General features: G+C 36.3%; 1 protein-coding gene across 4 annotated transcripts in view; it reads left to right on the forward strand.

Moving 5' to 3' along the window:
• PREX2 (phosphatidylinositol-3,4,5-trisphosphate dependent Rac exchange factor 2) overlaps nt 1–27,488 on the forward strand; it is a 303,886-nt gene that overhangs the window by 47,984 nt on the left and 228,414 nt on the right. For all 4 annotated transcript variants that reach the window (XM_021942408.2, XM_017962077.3, XM_003902839.5 and 1 more), the window contains exons 2-6: nt 12,650–12,721; nt 14,403–14,525; nt 16,857–16,961; nt 22,035–22,136; nt 25,662–25,823. In XM_021942408.2, coding sequence (XP_021798100.2) covers nt 12,650–12,721; nt 14,403–14,525; nt 16,857–16,961; nt 22,035–22,136; nt 25,662–25,823 — 564 coding nt within the window. The remainder of the gene's footprint in view (nt 1–12,649; nt 12,722–14,402; nt 14,526–16,856; nt 16,962–22,034; nt 22,137–25,661; nt 25,824–27,488) is intronic.

A 27,488-nucleotide genomic window follows, 5' to 3' on the forward strand; every position in this document is an offset into this window, starting at 1 on the left:
ATATTCCCATGCATCGTACTCTCACTTCCTTAAAGTCTCTCCTGAAGTGATGCCTCTTCTAAGAAGCCTTTCCATTGACTTGTTTTATTTTTCTTCATAGTACTTACCACCATCTGAACTTGCATTGTCCATTTAGTGGTTTATTCATCTTTTGCACATCCATTCCCTAAAATGCACACTCACTGAGGGCAAGGAACTGGCCTTTCCATTGTTATTTACCTAGTGCTGAGAACAGAGCCTGGCATAGAGTGGGTTTACAATGACTGTCTCATACAATGAGGATATTATTCCTTTTTGTCTAATGACAAGAGGTAAAAATACACAGATAATTTCAGGACATGTGCATTAGTTTCCCAGTGGGACACTCACCCTCAGTTGATTTTGGGATATATTGTTGAATATGCATTTTAAAATTCAATTCCTGCCATTATTCTTTGACCGGAATATACAAGCTTACAGTTGACCTGCAGAGAGCAACTCATTAGCAGTTTGCTGGTCCTCTAAGCTCCTGTATGCTCAGCCTCCCCCATGCCCTGGTGCAGCCCTGGCGCAGCCCTGGCTAAGCTGGAGGGTAAGAGGAGCCTCTTCTTCCCTAGCAGGCATGGTCTGGAGTTAGTTTTGCTGTCCTAAATTAGGTATCCTGGGATGAAGGAAGGCACCAGTTTCCCCACTGAGATGCTGTTTAACCTGTCTCAACGGTGTCCATCCACTCTATACAATTAGATTCTATCCTCACTCTTGATTTGTATTCCAGTTTTTTTTAAATCAGGCCTGGAGCCGAAACCTAATCCCACTGCATTTGGAAGAAGTCAATTATATCCTATTAGATGCTAACTTTTCTTCACAACCATTTTTATTCCTACTCCACCTCAAGCAGCATCCATCGGGGTCACCTTTAGACCAGTGACCAGCTACTGTATGTCATCTCCCTAGAGTGAATCCTGTCACTGTTGCCTGCAGTCTACTTGCTGAGCCTCTTGGGGCGTCCAGACTATACCCCCCAATATTGAACCTAGTTCAGATTAGATTTCAATTTACCATGACCTTTTACATATTATGTGCACGTTTAAGCTTTAAACTCTGCAAATAATTGCCCTAAACCAGATTAATTATCACACCCAGCCTAGGGAAAGTTTCATTTACATCCCCAAAAGGTTACTTATTGAGTACCTGAGGTGATTCAGATCCTGTGAAACAAGAAAACTGTTGATGTTAGGGGATATTTGGGATTTTGCAGTAGTTGAACAAGTCTGCTGCATCTTTGTGGTTATGTAACAAAACTCATAGACAAAGCTATATAGACAGACACTAAATTTTTTTGATGATTAAGTTTCATAGCCTAGGTCAGAAAAAAAGTGCTTAAAATATTTGCTAATTATCATAGCTTTTTTTTTTTTCCCTGTGGAAGTAAAAGTTTCCTTGTTTATTTGTACCTAACTTGCCTCATGAATATTCAGCTGTCAACGGAGCTGCAAGCCAATATTCATAGAAATGAACTCATTAGGAGCATTTTGTTGGCTGCTATTTAATTAATGAAGTATGTAGAAGTATTTATGATGTTCCATATTTTATTTTTTCTTGATTTTTGAAACATAAAAGGATTATTGATAATAATTGTTATCCCAGATTTTCACAGCTGAGCTTATTTAGTTTTTCTCATATTTCTTGAATTTGTAAGAAAATGCTTTCAGATATTTGACCACTTACACAGATTTTTACAAAGTAAATTATGAATAAAATGTAATGAATGACTTAAAAGCAGTTTAAAAATGTTTTACATATTTATACATATACAATAGTTGTTCCTCCTAGTTGGTTATTAATGTCATTGATATAGCTTGCTATGTGGATGATGTAAAAAAGGATGGTTCTCCTTTCGGAAGGTCTTCCTTCAGAAATTTTGCTGTTATTTAATGAAAACAGCATTGAAGAAGGATATTTGGTTATAAGAAATAGAAAAAAAAATAGTAATAACAGCAAACACAGACATTGACACTCGATATACCAGTTACTTTTTTGTTTTTGTTTTTGTTTTTGAGATGGAGTCTTGCTCTGTCACCCAGGCTGGAGTGCAGTGGCATGATCTCAGCTCACTGAAAGCTCTGCCTCCTGGGTTCACACCATTCTTCTGCCTCAGCCTCCCGAGTAGCTGGGACTACAGGTGCCCACCAACACACCTGGCTAATTTTTTGTATTTTTAGTAGAGATAGGGTTTCACCATGTTAGCCAGGATGGTCTTGATTTCCTGACCTCGTGATCCATCCGCCTTGGCCTCCCAAAGTGCTGGGATTACAGGTGTGAGCTACTGCACCTAGCCCTCAGTTACTTTACATATATTAATTTGTTTATTCCTTATAGCAAGTTTATAGGAGTAGATACCATACTACTCTTATCTTACAAATGGAAGCTCTGCCTCAGAGAGGTAAAGTTACTTGTGTGGTCACACATCTAGTAGTTGGCAGAGTTGGGATTCAAACCCAGGCAGAGTGGCTCCAGAAAGCTCTTCACCACTTCATGTTGCTGACTTCTGTCATATTTTGGTAAAAACTACAAACTGGACTGCCTGCTGTCCCAATACCTGGCATTCTTTCCCCACTGATTTGAAGTGCTACCTGTTTCAAATAGTAAATTCTACATACTCAGGATATTTCCTGGACTGTCCCTGTGCCGTCGATCTATTAATATTTGTCCGTATCAGCCCAGCACTAACCGTTTTAGTTACTTTATACTAATTCCTTTTAAGAATAGAGTATGAGTCAAATGGAAAAGGAAAGGAAACAAATTGCAGACTAAGGAAGGGGTGATATGTTGAATGAAGAGGGTAAAGACAATATTTGGTCATGAGAGAAGGAGAGAATAAGGTGAGTCAGAAAGGGCCATAGGATACTGACATGTATTTTCAGTCAAATGTGTTTTAAGGATGATGGTGGACAATTTTAGAAGTCAGTTTTAAAGAAACGATAAAGTAAGTGCCTAAGTTTCTGAGGTATAAAAGTTGGAGACAAGTTGATATGGTTTGGCTGTGTCCCCACCCAAACCTCATCTTGAATTGTAGCTCACATAATCCCCATGTGTCACGGGAGGGACCCGGTGGGAGGTGATAGAATCATGGGGGCATGCCTTTTCCATACTGTTGTGGTGATAGTGAATAAGTCTCATGAGATATGATGGTTTTATAAAGGGGAATTCGCCTGCACACACTCTTTTGTCTGCCGCCATGTAAGATGTGTCTTTGCTCCTCCTTGGCCTTCTGCCATGATTGTGAGGCCTCCCCAGCCATGTGGAACTGTGAATCCATTAAACCTCTTTTTCTTTATAAATTACCCAGTGTTGGGTATGTCTTCACAGCAGTATGGAAGTGGACTAATACACAAAATAAATGTGTTTAAAGAATACAACAAATTCATGTTAATTGAAATAAATATTTATTATGAAACCAGTTTATAAATCTTCCTTTTATACCTCATGGATTGCACAGTGAGTTAGATCAGAGTGTGAGATGAAGTGGGGCAGTGGCCGTCGGGCAGCAACAGATCTTCAGGTTGGGATCCTCATTCATTTCTCTGGGTTTTCTAGCATTAAATACTTTTCCTTCTCCACTGCTTACATTTCCTTTTCATGGGAACTGCATTCTTGAATAACGACTAAAACAGGAATAGTGTTCTGCACTGTAAATTTGGGAAATGACCAGTTTCCTGTGCCAGAGAAAAATATGTGCTTGAGACTATTATCTGTACAATGTACTTTGTACTTCCCACTTACCCTTTTCTTTTATTGTGCTGTGTTGTTCAAGTGATCTGATATCAACGTAAATTCCTGACCAGCACAATATGAAGTATTATTATATGGGAGACGTAATTGTCTACTGGCATCTCTGTATAAATATTTGTATAATATTAAAAATAAGGCAATTTAACAGAGAGCTTTTAAGAAAAAAGTTACAATTATGTTCATGTAAGCTTCTGAACTGCATTTAGAAATCCATTTTGTGTCATGTTTTTCACCAGCTGACACCATGAAACATAATTTTATATGAAATGATACGAGAAAAATTGTGGGATATATGAAATATCTTTATTTCTTTGTTATAATTCTGAGCCTCATTAAAAGTTTATTTTCATCTGACATTAAGTTTCTTTACATGTATAATGACTTATGACACATAAATACATTTTAATTTAAATTTTGTAAACCCGCCTTATAAATTATTTTTGTTTAAGTGTTCCATTGGTGCTGTAAAGAGATGATAGCACCCAGAAGAAGGCAGCTTCCAGAGGAATAGTCTTCTTTTCTGAACCTGGCTTTTCTGTAGAGGTCTTGTCAGATGAGGTTGTCATTTTACTTCCAGCCTGTGTGCTTCTGGTCCATGCCTTGTTCTTGTGACATCTCATTGAAATTAAAGCTGTGGTCTGACCAAACTTCACATGCATTCTTCCATTTTTATTAATACCTTGTGCTCTAAGTTCTTTCAAGGATGGAAGACATAGACAACAATCCCTATTAGTACCTTAGAGTTTGATCCTTAATAAACTTTTTGTATCTTCTACTCTTTGTGAATCTCCAAATTTCTGCAATGGGTGGAAGATAAATGTATGAATAGAGAGATTGACATGTGTACCAAACATCTGGGGGCTAGCCTGGGATCCTGAGCAGAAAAGATCCACTACATTGTGGAAGATCCAATTGTTAAAAAATAAACATAGAATTTTTGCCTCAATACCTTGAATTATAATACTTGTTCTGATATCAAGGACTTCTCCAGAAAGTAGAGTCTGTTGGATTGATTTACTGTTAATATAGGAGCAGAAAGGAGGAGAAAGGGGTCTTAACTTACCCCTTAGTTCTGTTCTCTCTAGTGTTAGTCATAATTACCACAGTAGAAGTAATGGGACTATGGCTGTGGGTGTAGTAATAGTGGATAGTGATACTAGCCTCAGTGGCAGAAATATCAGATAACATTTATTGGGCCCTATTTGTGTGCTAGCACTTTGCAAAGTGCTAACTATCATTACCTCCATGTAATCATCACCACCTCTCTGTGAGGCACATATGATTATTAACCTGATTTAATGGGTGAGGAAACTGAGACTTAAAAGCATCTGGCCTCTCATAAATGCTCACCACAGAGCTGAACTCCACCCTGAGGAGACATCCTGCATCTGTATGTGTTTGAGTGGGTATTTCTAGGTGTGTCCGGGGAGGAAGATGGTGGGTTAATTTTGAAAGCTTCCAAACAGCCCACTATAAACATCATACACTTCCTGATCTTCATTATTTTTGAAACTGATTTCTCCCTAGGGTTTGGTGCATCCCTGACCATTCAGGAAAGAGACATCAATCACCCAAAACAATACAAGGAACCCAAGATCTTCATGAATCAAATGATACTTGGAATGAATACACCAATAAGAATTTATTGCCAAAAAGTTACTTTATTTAAAAAAATTAAATAAAGAATATGGAATTGTTTCAATCCTTGAGAAAACTAGCTGTATACATGCCTACCAGAGCTATCTCTAACAAAAGGTATCACTTCTAAGAGTAAATATCTCGCTTAATTTTAGATTCCTCGGGGAACTAAGAGTTAAGTAAAACATGCACCGATTTTCTTAGGTTTATTTTTAAGTATTTTTGTTTTAGCTTTTTTTTTTCTCTGATTATGGGAGTACATTTTCACTCAAGCACTTCAAGATCAAATGCTATTTTAAAACTTAGAACTCTGGAATGATCAGTATTAAAAATTTATGAGTCAAAAGAACCGTGACAAAACCTTAAGACTATGGCTGGAAATGGAAATGGCTATGGCTACAGAGATTTCCAAGTCAAAAAAAAAAAAAAAAAAAAGAGTAAAATGGGCTTTGTATTAAAAAAATAACAACATTACTGTTAGAATACATGGCAATTAACATTCAGCTTTGGTGTACATGATGATAGGGAGTAGTGGTGACTGTGGCAAAATTAAGGGAACATGTGACTTCTTCAGCTCCAACTTATTCAGGTAGATAGGCCCTGTGTCAATTTTCTCCAAGTGTTTGAAGAGAGGCTGTAATTATTGACTTTTATATGAATACTACTATTTCTTAAAAATGTTAGCAATTGAATCAATTTTTGTTTGTTTGTTTGTTTGTTTTGGAGACGGGGTCTTGCTCTGTGCCTCAGGCTGGAGTGCAGCTCACTGCAAGCTCCGCCTCCCGGGTTCACGCCATTCTCCTGCCTCAGCCTCCTGAGTGGCTGGGACTACAGGCACCCGCCACCACGCCCAGCTGATTTTTTTGTATTTTTGGTAGAGACGGGGTTTCACCATGGTCTCGATCTCTTGACCTCCTGATCTGCCCAAAAGTGCTGGGATTACAGGCGTGAGCCATTGCGCCAGGCCTGAATCAATGTTTTAACCACATAGTGCTGTGTTAAAATCTACCTGTACTCCTGTACTGCTTTCGACCTCTGCTTTAGACCAACTCATTGCTTTAGGCCAATGGAAGCAAAATATCCTGTTAAAATAATAATTTTATAGGCTGAGGTGTGAGATGAGTTTGTGGGAGTCAAGACTGCAGAAACAAACTGGAAGTTAAACGCAACAACAAAATTAAACATTTAAGAAATTAACAAAAAAACACACTTAAGAAAAGGTGGCATTTATTATAGTATTTCACTGCAGCCATCTCACTAACTTTCACCTTTGATTTTAGTAATTTTATGCGTAACTGTAATTCTATCAATAATGGTTCTGATTTCTGTTTCATCTTCTGTTCAGTTTTACTCTTGACTGTCCTGTCACCCAAGTATTAAATATCTTCACAACTCTGTGCCTGGTATGTAATGTACCCATCGTATGCTGACAAATGATGAATTATTTCCCCTGAAAATTCCTGAAGAACGCAGTTCTTTCATATTTATTTTTTGTCATATTGAGGTCAAATAGAATACACTATAACAATGTGGTAGTTATCTTCACATGTTGGTCAAGTTCCAGCCAAGGGAGGATTTTATTTTTATTTTTTGATTTGGATGGTATAATGAAAAATTATCTTCACCTAAGCTCTGAGATGATAGTGATGTTCATTTTGAATTAATAATTGGTCTGAAAAAGAGTAAAACATCTTTTGGTGGGAAATTGAGCAGATACTAGACTCTCAATAACTGACACAAAAAATCCTTTTGTTTCTGAATGGCAAGGAAACAGCAACAATCAAGAGGCTTTCACTGGGGATTTAGACATGCTGTTTGGGAATCACTGCAATCTCTTTAGGCATTTATTTAAGTAATCCAGGTGTGGGATATTTTAACGATTTGTAGAGTGATGGATGCCCACGAGGCTGAGTCTTAGATACTACTGGACTACTAACCAGTGATTTATTATTCTGTAAGTTTTTGGAGTTTTGTGTGGATTGAATGTTGTCATGGAAGTTTAGGGACAAACCACGATCTATTTCAAAGATGGAAAGATGCTGCTCATATTCTGTAGGAACAAAGTAACATCATTTTATAATTATCGTTCATTGTATCCAAGTGGGAAAGAGATTACTAGACATCCTGTGAGCACAGGACAGTCCTTCACTACAAAGGTTTTAATTTAAATAAAGGTTTAATCTAGTTCCAAATGTCAATAATATCAAGACTGATAAACCACATCATATGGTGATAGAAGAGGAAAAGATTATGTGCTATCCTATATTCTAAGTTGTTAATGAATATTTGGGAAGTTAATACACTAGGGAAATTAATGGAATGAAGTCTGGTGGTCTTCATAAATGAAAACCATTGAGTTAAGAACAAAAGTCGTCAGTCTTTGCAGAAGTTTATTGAGCACTTACCAAGTGCCAGATGTTGCTGTAGGTGCTGGGGATATCCCAGGGGACAAAGCAGATAGGCTTTGTGTTCATGAAGCTCCCATCCAAATGTGGGAGACGGACAGTAAACAAATATATAAAATGATCCTGTCCTTGTGCCTTTTGTCTTCCCCATCTCCACACTGTCTCCAATGGACTAGGGCTGGTCATTTCTTCTCTCTATATATGCTTTCCCTGAATTACATCTTTGTGCCAGTGACAATCAGGGCTTTTTACTGTAAGCCCTGATCCCTCCCTTAGAATTTCACGTTGGAATGGCTAACCCCCTACTCATGATCTCCACACTGGCGCCCAATAGAAATCTGAGACCCAACAGGTCCAGAACAAACTCTGATTCTCCCACCCCAAAACCTTCTTCACTTTCAATCTTCTCCATTCCAGTGATGCCAGTACCAACCAGGTGTTCATGCAAACCCAAATGACAAACTTCTTTCGTTTATTAGGACCAGACAAAACCCTTATCTTCCAAAGAACTGTGATGTGATAATATTGTTTTAAATTAAAGGGTAAAAGGAAAATATTTACCCTTATTGTTTTTTTCTCGTTTATTTTCATGAAATTAGTACAGTCTTTTTTCCTGCAACGGTGGGGTCCCTCTTAAATTTTTCCTATTTCACCTTTATATACACAATTTGTCTATCTGTATCCATATTAAATAGCCAAATCTTTAAGGTGACAGGGTGCTGCTAAATAGTCTACATTCAGGATTTTGAATATAGAATATTTGTTGGAGTAATAAGGTTTAGTGCTGTATGATATGAAATTCAGATTGGCATTGGGTATCTAGAATTAAAAGTATAAATTGTTAAAATCTGCAGGACTTTTGAGAGTGATCTGTGTGTGCCTGGACTGATGAAAAGAGTAGAAAGGGCAAAAATATGTTGAAAGAGATCATTTTGTATGTTGAAATCATAACATATGAAAATGCATTCTGAGAATGAAGCCCATGGTGAGCTTTGCTTTACTTTTCAACTAGCAACAGCACAAATGGGTAGACACGGATAAGGGAGATTGCTGTCATCTTCCTATTTCATCTTAATGAGTTTCTTCCTTTTGATTCTTGATAGCAAATTGGTGACATTTTTAGCTTTATTAAACTTTAATTGGTGGATAATATTTATCATATGCATTTACCAAAAATACGAGATAATATGGAGCAATTTTGTTAAAGAGAAAATAAAGAGTACTCTGAGAAAAGCCCATGACTAGAGTGAAATCTAGGAATATTTTTTGTGGAGCCATTGTTAGAGGAATGCTGGTGAATGGAGCACATGCTCACACACGTGCAAGCTGAAAGGTCCTCGGAGGGGCATCTACAAGAGCCTCACTTCCTCTGAACGCAACTTAGCCTGTCTTTGACTCATCTGTGTTGTGTCTGCATCTCCCTACCCTTCAGAGATTATTGGGACCAGTTAAATGCAGCCTTGACTGTGATTTTCATGGGTGGGAGGCGTGTCCTCTGCAGGGTACCGGCATTCCAAGTTGTTGGGTGAGAGTATGTTGTATAGAAACAACCACTGTTTGACATTGAGTTGAAAGTCAAAGTGAAACAAGTAAATCCGATATTCCTATTACGATTCATTTATTTCTTAGTCGGCTTTTTTTTTTTTTTTTTTTTTTTTTTAGTCTTTGAAAGAATAAACATAAAGAAATGTTCATCAGAAGATGATCTCTGGACCAACTACATCAGAATCACCTAGAGGTCGTGCTCAAAATGCAGATTTCTGGATCCTAAATTAATCTGCTGAGTCAGACCTCTGGGGATAGGAATCTGCATTTGGAAGAAACTCTCCAAGTCTTAAACACAAGAAAAAATTTGAAACTCACTAGCATAAAAAGCTATTTTCCACAGCTCGATTTCAAATATATGTGTGTCAAGATGAATATTATCTGATTCTGATGAAATTTTGGACAAGTGGGAATGAATGCAGAGATAAAACAATGTATAGAGTCCTTCATGTATTTTTGTGACTAGGCTACTGATGCTTCCTTGATTGATATAAGAAGGATTAAATGTGCCAATTAACAGAGTCTGAAAGGGCACTATAGATACTGGTTGTTAAAGGGTGATTTTGAAATTACCTATTTTTTTCCTAGCTTTAGGAAGGAAGATTTAAACCTCTTATAAAAAGTGTCAAACAGTTTTCATGATTTTGCGTTCTCAGCAAACATCTAAAATCTGCCTTCACTGTTGTATAAAATGAGGACCTTGGGAAAAAGAAATACTTGGTCAGAAATGTTAACAAGTTCCAGATTTCCTTTCATACACAGTTAAACAAAAAGTTCCATATTGTCACGGAGAATAAGAAGATAAAAAATCAGATAAAGACATGGTTTACTTTCTTAGTTTGTATGTTCCCTTCTAACTCATATTTTGATTCATTGTTACTGCTTCCTCACTTTAATTTATCCATTTCAGAATGTGACTGAGTTCAGTTTATGAAGAAAAGGTTTATAAATGTAGAGGTGAAGTTTAAGCTTTGCTTGCACGAGAGGTTACCTGTTTACTATGTGGTCAATATGAAATGTAAACTATGTAAACTAGGCAAATAAACCACCATGTTATTTTAAGAGTAAATGGAATGATATAAAGAACACTTTTGCAATGAGTATGTGGAAAATATTCAAGAAAAACAAAACTAAAGCAAAAAATTAAACATAATAATACTAATAACCTGAGCACTTAAAGTTAGAAAATTCTAATTTTTTCACCAATTATCATTAATTTTAGATAAGAGTTCAAAAATTATATCACTTGTTCCCAATAGACAAATTGGAGTGACATCCAATACATATTCATTTTATTTATTTCAGCTGATGTTGAAATAAATTGAAGAATTTAAATAAAATGAAATAAATTGAAGAATTGAGGCTGTTCCTTCTGCTCTGACATGGTAGTTACAGAATCTGAAACATGAACTGGTTGAATCAGGAATAAATGTGGTTCTGAAGTTCATGCTAGGAGTGAGATCTTGTGGCTTATTTGGTTTATTTTAAATAGTCTTGTTCCTATTTTGATATAAGTTATAACATGCTTATAGCTAAAAACTACAAAAATTAGAAAGTGTACAAAGGTCAATTTCCTATTACCTAACGTGAACTACCCATTGCATTTTGGGAAATGCCACCTGCTGTTTTCTCAATATTATCACACACCGATATTATCCATTTGTATATCTGTATATATTCGTATGCATCTGCATATATGTATGTATGTAGCAAATATGCTACTTAATAATTTTTTTCAACAGACAACATTTTATAGACATCTGTCATATACACATGTACGTGTATATATAGTTTTCATCACATTCCATTTATGATTGCACTTTTGCTATAGTAGTCTATAATTTGAATATATCATAATTGTTTAATGACTCTTTTATTGATGGTCATTTAGATTGTTTCCAATTTTTCCACTTTGGTAATAAATACAATGAATCCCCTTGTTTGAATATTTTTCGTAGAACAAAGTCCTAGAAGTAGTATTGCTGGGTCAAGAAAATGCCCATTTATTTTTATTTTTATCTTTTGAGAAAGGATCTTACTCTGTCACCCAGGCTGGAGTACAGTGGTGAGTGTGATCATGGCTTCCTGCAGCCTCAAACTCCTGGGCTCAAGTGATCCTCCCACCTCAGCCTCTTAAGTAACTAGGACTACAGGTGTGTGCCACCACACCTAGCAAACTTTAACAATCTTTGTAAAGACAAGGTCTTGCTGTGTTGCCGAGGCTGACCTCAAACTCCTGGCCTTAAGGGATCCTGCCTGGGACTCCCAAAGCACTAGGATTATAGATGTGAACCACCATACTGGCTGGAAATACCCATTTAAAATTTTGAGATATATTGTCAAGTTGCCCTCTGAAATATTGTACCATTTTATACTCTTCTTAGCCATGTCCTGAGGGTGATAATAGATGGTGTCTTGAGGACATAAACCAAATTTGCTAGATGGAAATTCTTTTCTCCTTTTTCTCCCCTAAACTTTCTTTTTCAAGGCTCAATATAATGAAATTATTCTACTCATATTTTTCTTTGTGAAAAAAATAGTCTATTTAGCCATTGGTCAAAACTTAATGACCACTGAGAAGAGTCCAAATCTTTGAATTACTAAAGAGCTTATTTGCCTACCATAGAGGTATGGAGAGCCCGGACCTGAACCCAGAAATTTAAGTGCAAGCTGTAAAAGGCTGGGTGTGATGAGAGGGAAAGTCTTTCATTCCTTCTGATGTCTTCCGACAGTGGCAGGGGATGTCTGTCTGTCTGTCTGTCTGTCTATCTATCTATCTATCTATCTATCTATCTATCTATCTATCTATCTATCTATGTATCTATCTATCTATCTATCATCTATTTTATCAATCAGTCCCTCAACCTACCTACCTATCTTCTATCTATTTATCTATCTCTAATTTCAAAGAGGATCACTTCAGAATCTCTGGCCCTTTTGTTGTTTTATTAGAAATGCCATTTTCCATTAAATTTTGGTCTTCTTGTGCTTTGCAAGTCTTAGAAGTTTAGGAAATATCTGACTCTAAATGCTTACTTCACAACTTTGGATAAATTTAATTTACACATACTTGATGATTTCTGGCCCTATCCCAACATTGTAAAGGAAGTGTAATTCCCAGATAGGAGCAGCAATGCACAAGGGTTTCTGTGTTACAACAAAACAATTATACTCAACAAATTGATTTGTACACTTTGGTTTGTTGTAAAAAAATTAGTTTAATTCTGCTCAACACCCAGTCATTTTATTAACCTAATGTTAACTTCATAATGTCTTCTTGTTTCATGCAGGCATTCTTACACCGAATGAACCAGTGTGCAGCATCAAAAGTTGACAAAAATGTGACAGAAGAAACAGTGAAGGTGAGGAGGTACAATTGGCCCTCAACCTGAGCATGAGTTTCCTACATATAAATTTTGCTGGTGCCATGGTACTTCACGGTACTTCACAGCCCTTCAGTTGATCGACAGTTCCACTACAAGTTGCTGTGCCCGTCAGTTGTATTGGTAATAATTTTAAAAAGGAGAAACAGGGCTTAGGAAAAGAGATGGGAGATGAAGAGGAGGACAGAAAAGTCATAGAGTTTTTTTTTTTTTTTTTTTTAAACCAAGGCCTTGGGAACATTTGAACAGAGGAAGAAAAATAAATTGGAGGTGGCCGGGTGTGGTGGCTTACGCCTGTAATCCCAGCACTTTGGGAGGCCAAGGTGGGAGGATCACACGAGGTCAGGAGTTCAAAACCAGCCTGACCAACATGGAGAAACCCTGTCTCTACTAAAAATACAAAATTAGCCAGCCGTGGTGGTGCATGCCTGTCATCCTAGCTACTCTGGAGGCTGAGGCAGGAGAATCGCTTGAACCCAGGAGGCGGAGGTGGTGATGAGCTGAGATTGTGCCATTGCATTCCAGCCTGGGCAACAAGAGCGAGACTCTGTCTCTAAATAAATAAATAAATAAATAAATAAATAAATAAATAAATAGGAGGCTAAGATCCTCAATGTCTTTGAGAAGGAGGGAACTGAGCCATATAAGAGGATTGTTAGAGGTGGCTCAGGAAGGCAGGGTGTGGGCAAACATGACTTCCAGTCTCTGTGATCACTAAAGAACAAAAGATTTCAATGGTTCACTCCACATAATATCCTTAATTCAGAAACAGATGTATAATCGTTTCTTTTAAACTGCAAGGAAGGAAAATTGTGAACAGTTTTGAAAAAAAAAAGATGGCGAATGAAAATTAATTATACTATAATGATTATTCATTTAAAGTTTTATGTACTATTCCTGATATTTATGATGCTAACTTACTGTTTTATTTTGCTGGAAATACAGGACATTCTAAGGATTTTTAAAGGTTCTTCTGACTCTATTTCCCCATGAGTAAAAGGCCTAACTTTTAACTTTTCCTCCCAGGAGAATATTTTAGTTAGCTTGCTTTTGATTGTAAGCTGAAGAAACCTCTTACTCAAATTGAATTGAAGACACTTTGGCTTACATATCAGGGACTCCAGACAGAGGAGAAGGTTTAGCACCTGTGACCCAGAGAGGCCAGCAAGGTCGCTATATCCTCTCCAGCTAATCACTGCCACCCAGGTTATCAGCTTTGTGCTCAAGCTGGCTCTTCCTGTGGCTGCAGAATGACTCTGCAAGCTGTCCCAGGTTTTACTTCTACATGTGGCACCTTCCAGAGGGTAAAGAGGACTGTCCATTCTGGTGTGCCCTTCTTAGCAGCGTAGATGCCTTTCCCAGAAAAGCCTGCTGGCAACTCTGCTGGTTTCCCTGCAGCCCAGCCTTGAGAAGGGAGTGGGATACCTGGCTTGGATTGGGCAACTGAGGCCTTGCCTTGAGAGCCAGCCATGGGCTCATGGTTCCCAGAGTTGTGTCAGCGGCGTGGAGGGGACGTCCAGACAAAATTGAGGCTCTGCTGGCAAGGTGGGAAGAAGGCATGGATGTGCAGTTTTCGGGTTGGAGACAGAACACTATGCTATCATAGACTTAAAAAAATTGCTTCACTACTGAGCTTACTTACACATTTGTGTATTTACAGATGTTGTTCTCAAACATTGAAGACATCCTTGCAGTACATAAAGAATTCTTAAAAGTCGTGGAAGAATGCTTACACCCCGAACCTAATGCTCAACAAGAAGTGGGAACCTGCTTTCTTCACTTTGTAGGATAAATTTCTGTTTATTTTTAAAGTTCTTTTCCCCTAGATTTTAAGATTTAGCTCTTGGCATAGTGGTATATGTGCATTCAGTATTAGAAGTAAAATCTGACACCAAAAGTTTGGGGTCTTTTAAGGCCAATGAAATCTTCCACTTAGAGCCAGAAAAGGGGAGAGTGCCTCACATCATCCATTTTCCTGAAGAATAAACAGCCTTTTCTTTTCCCCGACAAGTTAGTTCTTCGCATCCTCTGTAGCTTTGAATTCTAATGAATATTCAGGCTGTTCATAATGAATGAATTTTTATGTTTCTCTCAAACATAGAGCATTTTTCTTTTGAGGCAGAAAATCCTCACTCCTATAATGGCATGATGAGCCTTTTATTAGTCAGAATGTTCCCTTGTTAATCAACTTGTGACAAACCTGGAGTTGAATAAACCCAGTAGCAGGAATTTTCCCCAAGGATGGTTTCTCAGAAGATTGTACTGAGCAGTGCAGACGCAATAACCAGCCGGCATTCAGTTGTTTCAAATTATACATCCTGTGCCTATATGATCATTTTCATCTCTTTATATATAATCCCTGAAATTATTTATGCAATTAATTTGCAAAATAAAAAGACACCTGTGTAGTGAAAATTGTTTTCAAAACTAAAGGGCATTCACACCAAAAAAAAAAGAGAGAGTGCTGATATTTATACTATTGCGTTGATGCTAATTTTGAGAATACCAGTATAAATCCATGTATTTATCAAAATGCTAGACAATTAATGTTTTGTTTAAAAATGTGTAAGAGTATTTAGTCATAGAAATCAAATTTTGTGTGTTTTTAATTTTCCATCTAGTCTTTTAGAAAGGTTTTGATAGTAGTTTCAAAATCTGTCTTTATGTAGTGAGCAAGCTCTATCTTCTTTTTATAATCAAAAAATATGTCATAACAATAATTATATTAAAAGGAGAGGCTCATGGGGTATAGGAAGATCAAGCTGTGTTTTTCTTGGGCACAGCTGGAAGCCACGGGTGTTTGTGTCCACTCACTTAAGCCTGCTTTCTTTCACGAAAGAATCAAAAGAATCAGAATCTTCTGCCAGCTGGAGTAGTTGCTATCTCAGTCCGGGGCTGTGGCTGGGAATCTTGCACCCCTGACATCCATTTCCTTAGTAACACTTTATGAATCTGTCATCCCTGAATTTAGCTAAACTATTTCTGAAGTTTATTTTATTTTTCTGGCTCGTATCATTTCTTGAGATAAGTGATTCAATACGTTTTCTGCTGGTTAGAGAAAGTAGCACTTAATGTCTCTAAATGCGTGCCTTTAAAATTTCAGTGGGCACGCTTTTGTTCTAATATTTGATCAATACATTTTTTGTGTCTTCCTTTTATTGGTACTCTTTTGATGATAAGGCACTTTGAGAAAATCTTACAAATAGAAGGGAGCTTAGAGATCATGATGGTACAAATCCTCTTGTTTTAAAAGAATATCTCCTATTTATCTATGAAGGCTGTTTATTTTGTTCCTACTTTAGTGACAGCTCTGTTAGAAAATCTCCATGATGATCCAAAATCTGCCCATCACTGCCCTTGCAACATCCACCTAAAGGTCCTAGTTTTATATTTGGAGCTACATAGGACTGTCAGTCCTTTACAACATAACGCTGTTTGAAAGTGTTCATGATTTCCTGACTTTTCTATACCTACAAATATGACTCTGAAACAACCTCTCAGACGTGGTGTCTTCAGGGTCTGTCATTCTCTTAGTTGCTTGTTGCTAGATATTCTTCAGGTTGTTACTCTCTTAAGCACAACTGTCTAGACTGGTGTATATGAACCACAGGGTCCTGTGTTTCTCTATTTCTATATGATCTGGCACTTGCTTTTGCCTTCACCTAAATGACTTTCTTCCCTCTCCCTGCCTAGGAATCATGGATTTATATACCTGGACCTTGCTTAGATTGATTGACCTTTCTTCTGCATACAGTCCTTATTCAGTTTTCATACATAACAGCAAGAATATGTATGTAATTTCTTCCTCTTTTTAAGCTGTAACTGAATCCTCATGACAAAGCTCAGCCCTCTCTTTTCTGTGCTTTGCCACCCTTTGGTTCATTTGTCCACTTGAATTCCTCACGATAGAGTACAACTGATACATGTTTATCTCCGTTTTTAGGCTATTCTTCATGGGCCAGGGAAAATAAATAAAATTTATATATAGCTGTATACACGCAGTATAGCTCTTAAAACGTAGTAAGCACTCTGAAGCTTCTTTATGCATATGACATAGGTTAAAATTGCAGAATGCTGAATCAAATGACTAATTTCTTTTTACATGAATTCACAGAAAGACAAGTTTCGTATCTATGATGAATATTGTAGTAACCATGAGAAGGCACAAAAATTACTTCTTGAACTCAACAAAATAAGAACAATCCGGACATTTCTTTTGGTAAGTGTATATTTATGTGTTACTGTATGTTGATATGTGTTGTTAGGTCCAGTGAGAACCGAGGAATAGCATCAATATGGTGTAAAAATCTGTGGGATACCTCTGTTAGCATCCCCAGGTGAGGAAGCAAGAGTCCTTTGATAAAAATAAAAGTGAAAGCTGGGATCAGCTTGTGTTTGGGGAAGTACCACTAATGCCCCCTCGTGGTTGATGATGAATTATCTGTGAGACCCCACAGGTTCCTAGTGAGAGAGGCTTCTACCAGAGTTCATCACTGCTTTATAGCCCCAGTTCCGTAGGGCGTCCTTTACTTCTGCTGAGAGAGCTGTAAGTAGGGCAGTAACAGGAAGGAAGCAAATCGTGGATGTGGTAGAAAATAAGTGTAAAATTTAACCTTTCTCCTACATACATTTCTTATTTTGTTTTCATAAAAACAACAAAAATATGTGTTTAATTTCTTTAGCTTAGCACAAATAAATGCGTATTTTGACTGTCATGGGCAAACTAATCGCTAGTGAAGAGCAGAGTATAATTGTGCGATTCAGTGATATTGAGCAGAGTGTGGAGTTGTACAGCCATCCCCCAAATTCAGTTTTAGATCATTGTTGTCACCTCGGAAAGACCTCCATGTCCCTTTCCAGCCTATCTCTGTTCCCACCATTAGCACCAGGCACACACTGATTTGTTTTCTTCCCTATAGATTGCTTTTTCTGGAGATTTTATATAAGTGGAATCATACAATGCAATCTTTTGTGCCTGACTTCTTTCACTTAGTAAAATGTTTTCAAAGTTCATTCTTGCTATAGAATGTATCCATTTTCATTCATTTTAATTACAAAATACTGTTCTATTGTATGGATATGCTGTATTTTGTTTATCTGTTTGCCAGTTAATCAAAATTGGGTCTGGATCCAGTTTGGGCTCCTATAAATAATGCTGTTATGAGCATTTATGTTCAGGTATTTGAATGGACACAATGTTTTTATTCTTTTGGGTGACATTAAAAGTGGAATTGATGTCTGTGTTGTATGATAAGCTCATGTTTAACTAATTAAGAAACTGCCAAACTATTTGTCATTGTGACTGTGCCGTATTTACTGGCAATGCATGAGGATTCCAGTTTCTCTATATCTTTGCCAACACTTGGCATTTTCAGTTTTTCTGATTATAGCCGTGCTAGTGGGTGTGTAGTGCTATCTCATGGTGGTTTAAATTTGTATTTTGCCAGTGACTAATTACATTAAGCATGCTTTCATGTGCTTATTAACTCTTCATGTCTTGTTTAGTGAAATGTTTATTCAAATCTTTTACCCATTTAAAAATTGGGATGTTTATTTTATATTGTGCTATAAATGTTTGTTATTTCAGAGCTAAGTCCTATGTCAGATATATAATATGCAAATATTTCCTCCCAGTGTTGTCTGTTCGCTTTTAAAATATCATCTTTTTAAAATCAGGAGTTTTAAATTTTGATGAAGTCTAATTTATGACATTTTTTTTTCTGTTACGACCATGCTTTTGTTGTCATATGTGAGAAATCTGTATTCAGGTCTTGTACTTACTTTTTTTCCCTTCGTTTTTCCCCTTTTGATGCTATTGTGATTGAAATTATCTTAATGTCATTTTAAAGTTGTTCATTGCTAATATATAGAAATTTAATTGACTTTTGTTTATTGATCTTGTGTCCTGTGATTTAAATTTATGTATTTGTTAAGTAGTTCTTTTGTAGCTTGTTTAGGGTATTTTGCATATAGGATCAATTATCTGATACTAAAGATGATTTTACTCCTTCCTTTCCATTGTGGATGAATTATTTTTTTTTCTTGCCTTATTGCACTGGCTGGAACCTTCAGTATAGTGTTGAATAAAAGTGGTAAGAGCAAGTACCCCTGCCATATTTCTAATCTCAGTAGGAAAACATTTAGTCCTTCTGCATTAAGTATGATGTTTGCTATTGATTTTTTTGGTAGATGTTCTTTCTTATGTTGGATAACTTTTATTATATTTCTAGTTCATATTATATGATGTGAATAATAATATTCATATATATTGACAATGCTATGAATTATATGCATTGACAATGCTATGGATTACTATTCATATTATTCATATTGTTTAATGATCCAATTATTGACAATGAGATATTGAAATCTCCATGTATAATTAAATTATCTATTTTACCCTTTAACTCTGTCCATTTTTGTTTGCTGTAGTTTGGGACTCTGTTAGATATGCACACATTCATAATTGTTATATTCATATTTCTATTTATCATCATGTGGTCTTCTTTGTCCCTGTGGTATTTCTTCTGTTAAAGTCTATTTTTCCTAATAATAATATAGCTGTGATAGCTCTCTTACTATCTTTATATGTTATATCGTTTTCTGTTATTTTACTTACAAGCCATTTAGGATCTTTAAAATGTCTCTGGCAGATGGCATATTGTTGGGTCTGCTTTTTATCCAGTCTGACAGTCTCTGGGGTCCTCAGTTTGTTTGTTTTTAATGTAATTATCAATATGATGGTATTTACATGTGCCATTTTATTATTTTTTCCTAGCTGTCTTTTTTGTTTGTTTCTTTGTTCCTCTTTTACCACCTACTTTTGTGTCAATCAAGCATTTTTTGTGTACCATTTTGATTCCTCTCAATTTTTAAACTGTATTATTAGGAGTTTTTTTGGTGATTGCTCTAGGAACTACAATATGCATCTTAACATATCAAATCCATGTTAGGTTAATACTGACCTAATTCCAGTTAAATATAGGGGAAATTTGGCTATAATATTCCCTGAGTAGAAATGGAAAATGTTCCATTTCATCTCTCCTCTATTGTGCTATTATTGCCATATATATTATATATGTTATAAACTTCACAACACAGTGTTACAATTATTGCTTTCTATATTTTTCTGCAGTCTTTTATATTCATATAAATATTTACCATCTCTGGTGCTCTTATTTCTTCCTGTGTATTTGACTCTGATATTAGACTTTTCAGCCCTTAGTACTTCTTGTAAGTCATTTCTACTAGCAATGACTTTGCTCAGTCTTTTTTTGTTGTTGTTGTTTAAATCTGCGAATGTCTTTATTTTGCCCTCATTTCTGAAGGATAATTTTACTTGGACATAGAACTTTTGGACTGATAGATTTTTTTCTCAGTCAGCGCTTTGAATATGTCATTCTACTACCTTATGGCTTCCATTGTTTCTGATGATAAGGCATCTGCTATAATTGTATGGTTGTTATACTTTATATGATGGGACATTTTTCTCTTTTTTGCTGCTCTCTAGATTTTCTCTTTGTGTTTTTCTTTCAGTAGTTCAATGATGTATTTAGATGTGGGGATGGTTGTACATTTCTTATTTATAGTTGAGCTTTTTGAATCTATAGATTAATTTTTCATCAAATCTGGGAAGTTTTTAGCCATTATTTTAGAAATATTTATATGACCCTTTGTTTTCTTCTTTACTGACTCCAATTTACACACATGTTGGTAAGCTTAATGTTTCCTCTTGGTTCCTGATGCACTTTTCATTTTTCTACTCTCTCCTGGGCTCAAGCGATCCTCTTACCTCAGCCTCCCAAAGTGCTGAGATTATAGGCGTGAGCCACTGTACCTGGTCAGGAAACATATTCTTTATGTATGTGTAAGGAGCTAGCTCTCCTAAGCCAGTCTAAAGTGGTAGCCAACCTGTGGGATTATGAATTGAGTTCACAATCTATACAGTACTAATACACAAGGCAATAAAAGTGGGCTAGACAACCCTGAGTGATTTTAGGGCACTTCAGTCCAGAGGTAGGTGAGGGGACGGCTGCTGTAATTTACGGGGATGCTAACATACTGGAACGGAAACATCACTGGAAATATAACGAGATGTAGATAGTTGTGTTTCATAGGATTCCTCTGGGGGAAAATACCAAATATAGTTTGAAAGAATATTTTGATAACCCGATTGCAGTAGGAAGTGAAACCCCCAAAGAGGATGCTTGTGTAAGAGCATGTGTTTGCTGCTATGTCATCTGTGGGGTCTGGGTGAAGTTACATTCATAGTGCTGATTTTGCTGACTTGGACCACAAATTGAGGCTGATATTCAGTTGCTCAGAACAGCAGAAAATTTTTCTCCTACTGTTGGTCTTCCTTTTGCATCCTTTCCTGATCAACACTCAGCCTCTCCTCTCAATGAACCTGAAACAGTATTTTGAAAATTGTAGTATGAAAGTTGCTAACTTAGCTTGATATTTGAGGGGCTCTCTTCTCCCTCTGTTAGATATTTATTAAATAATTTGTCTGTTGTAGGCACTGCAGAAAGAAGGTTTGGACAAGTTTCAAGTCTGTTTCATTGCACGTTGCTTATGAAGGTGAAGGTTTTATTTTTCAGAGTCAGTTTTCTCTTGACCACCACTTTATCATCAAAGAAAGCTGCTTCAGTATCACCACACTCTGATTCCTGATTTTGAGATTTCTTCTTTCACCTTGCCTCTGTGGAGATCCTGTCTGACCTCCTTCTCTGACACTGGCTGCCCAGCGTCTTTGGTGCAGTGTGATAGCAAAAAATGACTCAGAGATCATTTGCTTAAAACCTGCCCTATTTATGGAGAGGAAAACTAGAATTCTGAAATTAGCCCAAGTTGTATCACTTGTCAGTTGCAGAGCCTGAGTTAGAACCTAACTGTCTTGATACTTGCCCTTCTACAACATAATATACCTTTCTTTATAAGCAAAATCAATCTATCTATTTATGTGTCAATCATCTGTTTATCCACCACTTATCCATCCATTCATCCATCCATTCATTCACCTCTCTCTCTCTTTCTCCACCTCTTTTTCCTCAGACTTCATACTCAGGGAAATATAAGTACATTAATTTTTAAGATACAGATTCACAACAGTTCTGTAACTAGTATTTCTCTTTGTCTCTCTGTGAGTATTTGTGACTGAATATGCTTTTCTTAGAGAAAGAAAGTATATAAAGACATATACTTTCACTAGTTTTCAGCATTTTATGGTAGAAAAATGTTTTGCTGCCTGAGATTTTAAAAATGTAATTAATTATGATTATTTTCACCCCAGAACTGCATGCTGCTTGGAGGACGGAAGAACACAGATGTTCCCTTGGAAGGATATTTAGTAACACCAATACAAAGAATATGCAAGTACCCTCTCATTTTGAAGGTATTTTATGTGCTACCTCGTTGTAGCCATTTCCTTGTACCTACATATTTTGCTGATGATCTTTTTAAAAAATTATTTTGGCCGGGCGCGGCGGCTCAAGCCTGTAATCCCAGCACTTTGGGAGGCCAAGACGGGCGGATCACGAGGTCAGAAGATCGAGACCATCCTGGCTAACACGGTGAAACCCCATCTCTACTAAAAAATAAAAAAAACTAGCTGGGCAAGGTGGCGGGTGCCTGTAGTCCCAGCTACTTGAGAGGCTGAGGCAGGAGAATGGCGTGAACCCGGGAGGCAGAGCTTGCAGTGAGCTGACATCCGGCCACTGCGCTCCAGCCTGGGTGACAGAGCGAGACTCCATCTCAAAAAAAAAAAAAAAATTATTTTAAAGAGTCTGATATTCTAAAGGAAGGGCAGACCATACGTATTGGAAAAAAGTGGTCATTTTGTCACAAATTTATATATAGTGTAGGAAACAGATTTTCAGTGGAAAAGCCACTGAAAGAGCTTTTGGTGCTCTTTGTATAAAACATACTTAAGTTTTATTTAGAGGAAATGCATTAGCTTCAAGATAGATCCCATTAAGTTCATTATGACTAGTTTATATAGCATTTTGCAGGGCCTTTTATTTTAAATAAATCCACTGCTGGTATATTTTTGATTTCCTTAAACTTTGATGACTTTGTGATGCTAATGAAATTATGGTCAAAATTGTATAATTGCATAGCCAGAATTTAAAATTATTATTAAAGGGAATAGTGTGGGTGTCATGAGGCAATAAATGATAGAATGTGGAATAAGATTGCTAAGAAAACATTGCCTCTAGAAGATGTAAAACATCACACTAATGGTTGTAGATTTGTTGCCTCATTATAGTAACCACAATTTTTATTATGAAAAATATACTGTAAGGTGCCAACTACTTACTGCCCTTACTGCAACGGACCTATGAATAGGTCAAGACAGCAATTTTTGAAACTACATTTTTTGGAACCATAACATCAGGATAGGCAGCCTGGGATAGTGGTTAAGCACATGAACTCTGAGTTTAAATCCCAAGTATTGTGCTTACTGGACATGTAATCGAACCTCTTAATGCCTTGGTTTTTCATTTATGAAATAGAGATGATGATGATGATGATAATGATGATGATGAAATTATAGCATAGACCTGTAGGAATGTGTGTACGTATGTATGCATGTGTATTCTGAATACATATATATGCATATGTATAGGATTATATAATAATAATGATTAATTTAACTATTTTATAAAATCAATTAACATAGTATGTACGTTATAAGTATTAGCCATTTTATTCATATCTATTTGATTCTGATTTATTTTAATATAAATTACTACTTATTTTTCAAAAATTTATATTAAATTTATTTTAATATAAATTACTACTTGGCATCTAAACTTCAAAAAATACTCAGAAATACTAGAGACATATTAACTGGTGTTTTTATTGATTTGCTTTTTAAGAAATAAATGTTGAATTTGAACTAAAAATGTAGTTTAATACAACTCTTGTCAATTCCATAAATTGGGTATCTGTGTAAATTTTATTTGAAAATGTTTGTTCCTTATTAAAGAAATAGAAGTCTAGCGTTGCTTGCTAAAGCCATAAAAAGCCTCAGAGAGGCTGACACAGGAGTCCCCATCTCTGCAGAGGGAGTATTGTTGCAAATGTGTCTCCTTTCTTTCTGAGAATCCCTACAGACCTCTGACTTGACTCAGTTTGCCTGTGTACTCATAACTGCAGTTATTCCTGACCCTGATTTTGGAATCCCAAGGGATTTGTTTAAGAAGGGATAGGGAGATTAAAAGGTTACATCCTGACAAAGTGGTTATTCTAAATTACTCATTTCTGATTAGGGATGAACTCAGGTATTTGAACTGACCTCTCAGAAGAAAGCATCGTGGATGCATCCTTTCTTAGCCAGAAGGTCGGTTCAGAGCCCCTTCAAGCAGTGGAAGGTTGACCTCCTTTCCCTTTTCTGGTAGATTATCTCCACAAAGAAACATGAAAAACTGTTAACTCATGTAATAGATACGTTGGCGTTGATATTTGTCTCTATTGTACCATCAGCTGAAAAATTCTGCTGGGATTTTCTTTGCTTTAGGGTGTTTCATTTACTTGGAAAAAAATATTCTATGGATTAGGCTGTAGTGTTAGGAAAAGATACATTGATGTTATTTGTGGAGCTTGAAATTATTGAGTTGGTCAATCAACATTGGGTTCTTAGCAAGTAATGGCTAACAGATTGTGAGTGATGGTTTCCTCTCACTATTTCACATTATGCAAATTCATATTCAACTCCTTCGATGATTGGACCCCAAATTATGGCCTGTAGACTGACTTGACCACTTGACGTAATTTACAGGTGCCTCTACTCTTTAGAGTTTTTGAAGAAGCCTGCATGTCTCATTTAGGGATTTGTGATCCAGCACAACTTTTAAACCTTGTCTTGGGAGTGATATAATATGTATTCCTCTGGTGTTAGCTCTGCAGAACAAGGTGTGAACATAACGAATTTAGGGTCCAAGTTTATGGCAGAGTTTTCAACAATAACAGAACTCAAAAGAATATAACAACTGCATATTTTCACACTGTTTGTTGAGAATTTAGAAAATTCTTTTCAAGACTTGCCTCAGGATTTCTGTAATTGTGTTAGTTACGTGATGATGGCAACTGTAGTAAGGAAACACATGACTAATTAAAAAACAATGTGGTCCCAACTGTCTAGACAGTGGGTGAAGATGTTTAATTTTGTGCTTTTAAACAACTGACAACGGCTTTCAATATGTTTAAGAGATTAAAGATTATTCTAGTTTTGATGAGTGGGAAAAATAGAAATAAAAAGACCCTCCCAATCCCCTAAATACCAAAAACAAAAAAGGAAACTATTGAGGGGTACATGGTAGTTCATTCATCACATAGAATAAGCCTGAGAAATTGGGAAAAACAGCATAAATTGCTCCTTTAATGATGGAGTATTGTAGAATTTATAAATTATCTTGTTGTAGTAGAAGACATTATTTTAAAATTTTACTTTATGACATATTTTATAGTTTCTCAAAAATATTAGAAAATAAGATGTTTAAATTATTTTTGAAGTTATGACATACTTAAAGATTTGTTATTCTGTTAAAGACTCTAGAAAAATGAAATTAACATATAAAGATGTGCTTCTGTTAGAACAAAAGTCAAATTATTAAAAACATAAAAATTTGTGTTCCCGGTAAGATATTTGACCATTCAAAAGGAGGAACCTAACTTAATTTTTAAAAACAAAGTAAGTTTGAGGAAAAATTAAAGTGACTGCAAAAATATGCATTTGGGTTACACTTACTCATTGATTCAAACTTTTGTTTTTGATCTTAATCTTAGAGGAATTTGTGATGTCACTTATGGAAGTGGCTCTCACGATCTTTGCAATTTTCATTTCCTGGTCAGGATGAACCTGCTGTACCAGAAAGCTGAAGATCAAAGGGCAATTTGTTTTTTTGTGTATAAACAGGAGCTGCTGAAGCGGACTCCACGGAAACACAGTGACTATGCAGCAGTGATGGAAGCCCTCCAAGCCATGAAAGCTGTCTGTTCCAACATAAATGAGGCCAAGAGACAGATGGAGAAGTTAGAAGTTTTAGAGGAATGGCAGTCTCACATTGAAGGCTGGGAGGTACATTCACTTTGCTCGACAATCGAGCTTAAGATAGTTTAATGTTGCAGGCCTTGTACAGAATTACTGGCATTGGATGGAACCATAAATGGTCATTTTCTTAGATATTTCTTGAGGACTACAGTCAATTCTGAAAAGTGCTCACTTTCATCATTATTTTAAAGTATCTTTAAGGTGGTGGTTAATTGACTTAACCTTGACCGAAGAAGTTTGTGATGGAGCCAATAGATACTATGTGGGCTATTAGCTTTAATATTTTATCATTTATGCATCGTGATGATTCTGTTCCTCTCTTAACTTTGGCCATAAGTACATAGCCTGAATCCTGGGAGAGTGAAGAAGGGATGGAAAGTTCAGTAGGTGTGCTGTGGTATTACTTTCAGTCTCTAAATTACGTGTTCACTTAACCTCTTTGTTTTGATTTCTTAATTTATAAACTGAAGGAATTGGCTATGACCTTATTTTTAAGGTTTATTCAAGATGAAAAATGTTATGACTTCCTGAGTCATTAAGGAAATTTTTTTATGCCAAAAAGAAGAGTATAGTTCAAAATCTGTAAAATGTTTTCAGCTAATGGTAACTTTGATTCCCAGTTATTTCATGGGGTTGGAGTCCTATGTTACTTTACTGCTATGCAAAGAATGAGCTCAAATTCTGTCATTACGTTGCCTTAATTTAAATGAGTATAAGCTTTGGACTAGGTCAAATTTTTTCTTGTTATAAAGTAAGCAATGAAGATAACTTTTGAGTGTAGGAAAGATTGAAAATGCTCCTAGCCAAATACTGTTATCACATAAAACTAAGTGGATTGCTTTATCTTTAAGGCTTTAGATGAATTTGTTTCTTACCTTTGACACGTTAGTTTTCATTTGGACCTAAAATTATGTCCACCCAGATATGCGAAGAAACCTCAAACATTGACCTTAAGGAATTCTCCCGTTTGTCCCTTCTCTCCTATGAATCTTTTAAAATGCTAACTGGGGTTGACCTAGCTGCTTCTTTGTCTAACTCTTTCCATTTCAAGTGTCCAGAGTGCCCTCACATTCAGCATGAATGCTGCCTCTTTCAGGCGGCTAAAATGGTTGTGTGTTTTACAGTTAATTCATGATGATTATTTCTTTCCTGGGGAGCTGTTGTCCTGCTGTGATGAGAAAAATGGACTCCAGTTTGCTTTTGGAGTTCTGTTGTCACTCAAACACTGGAAGAAAAGTGGAACTTGCTTTAAATTGCAGAATTTGTCAATGAAATGTGCCAGGCCTTTTACCAAAACAAAAACTTCAGAGACTTTTTTCGGCACTCTAAGGAAATGGAATCTGTCATAATTTTGTTTCATCCGGGTGTATATCCTAAAAATTGAATGTACTGTAGAAATGAGAGATTCCTTAAAAGTTATTGATACTGTTTACACAGTATACACCAGTTACTCAAAGGAAGAATGAATGTAGGTGGAACTATATCCTATGTAGCCCACAACTGAGGGTGCCTGACTTCACCAGCTTTCGTGGTTTTACTACATTCTGAGAGCAAGAGAAAATGGGACACTGAGACAGGGAAAACTGGATGGAGTTAAGGAATTCTGTTGTGTATTCAGAGAAATTAGAGAAGAATGTTGCCACTTGTTAGGTATAAGAACTTGGGTAAGTTAAATAGTCCTTGTTTTTAAAT

This window comes from Papio anubis, chromosome 8 (assembly GCF_008728515.1).
Source record: "Papio anubis isolate 15944 chromosome 8, Panubis1.0, whole genome shotgun sequence".
NCBI lineage: Eukaryota > Metazoa > Chordata > Mammalia > Primates > Cercopithecidae > Papio > Papio anubis.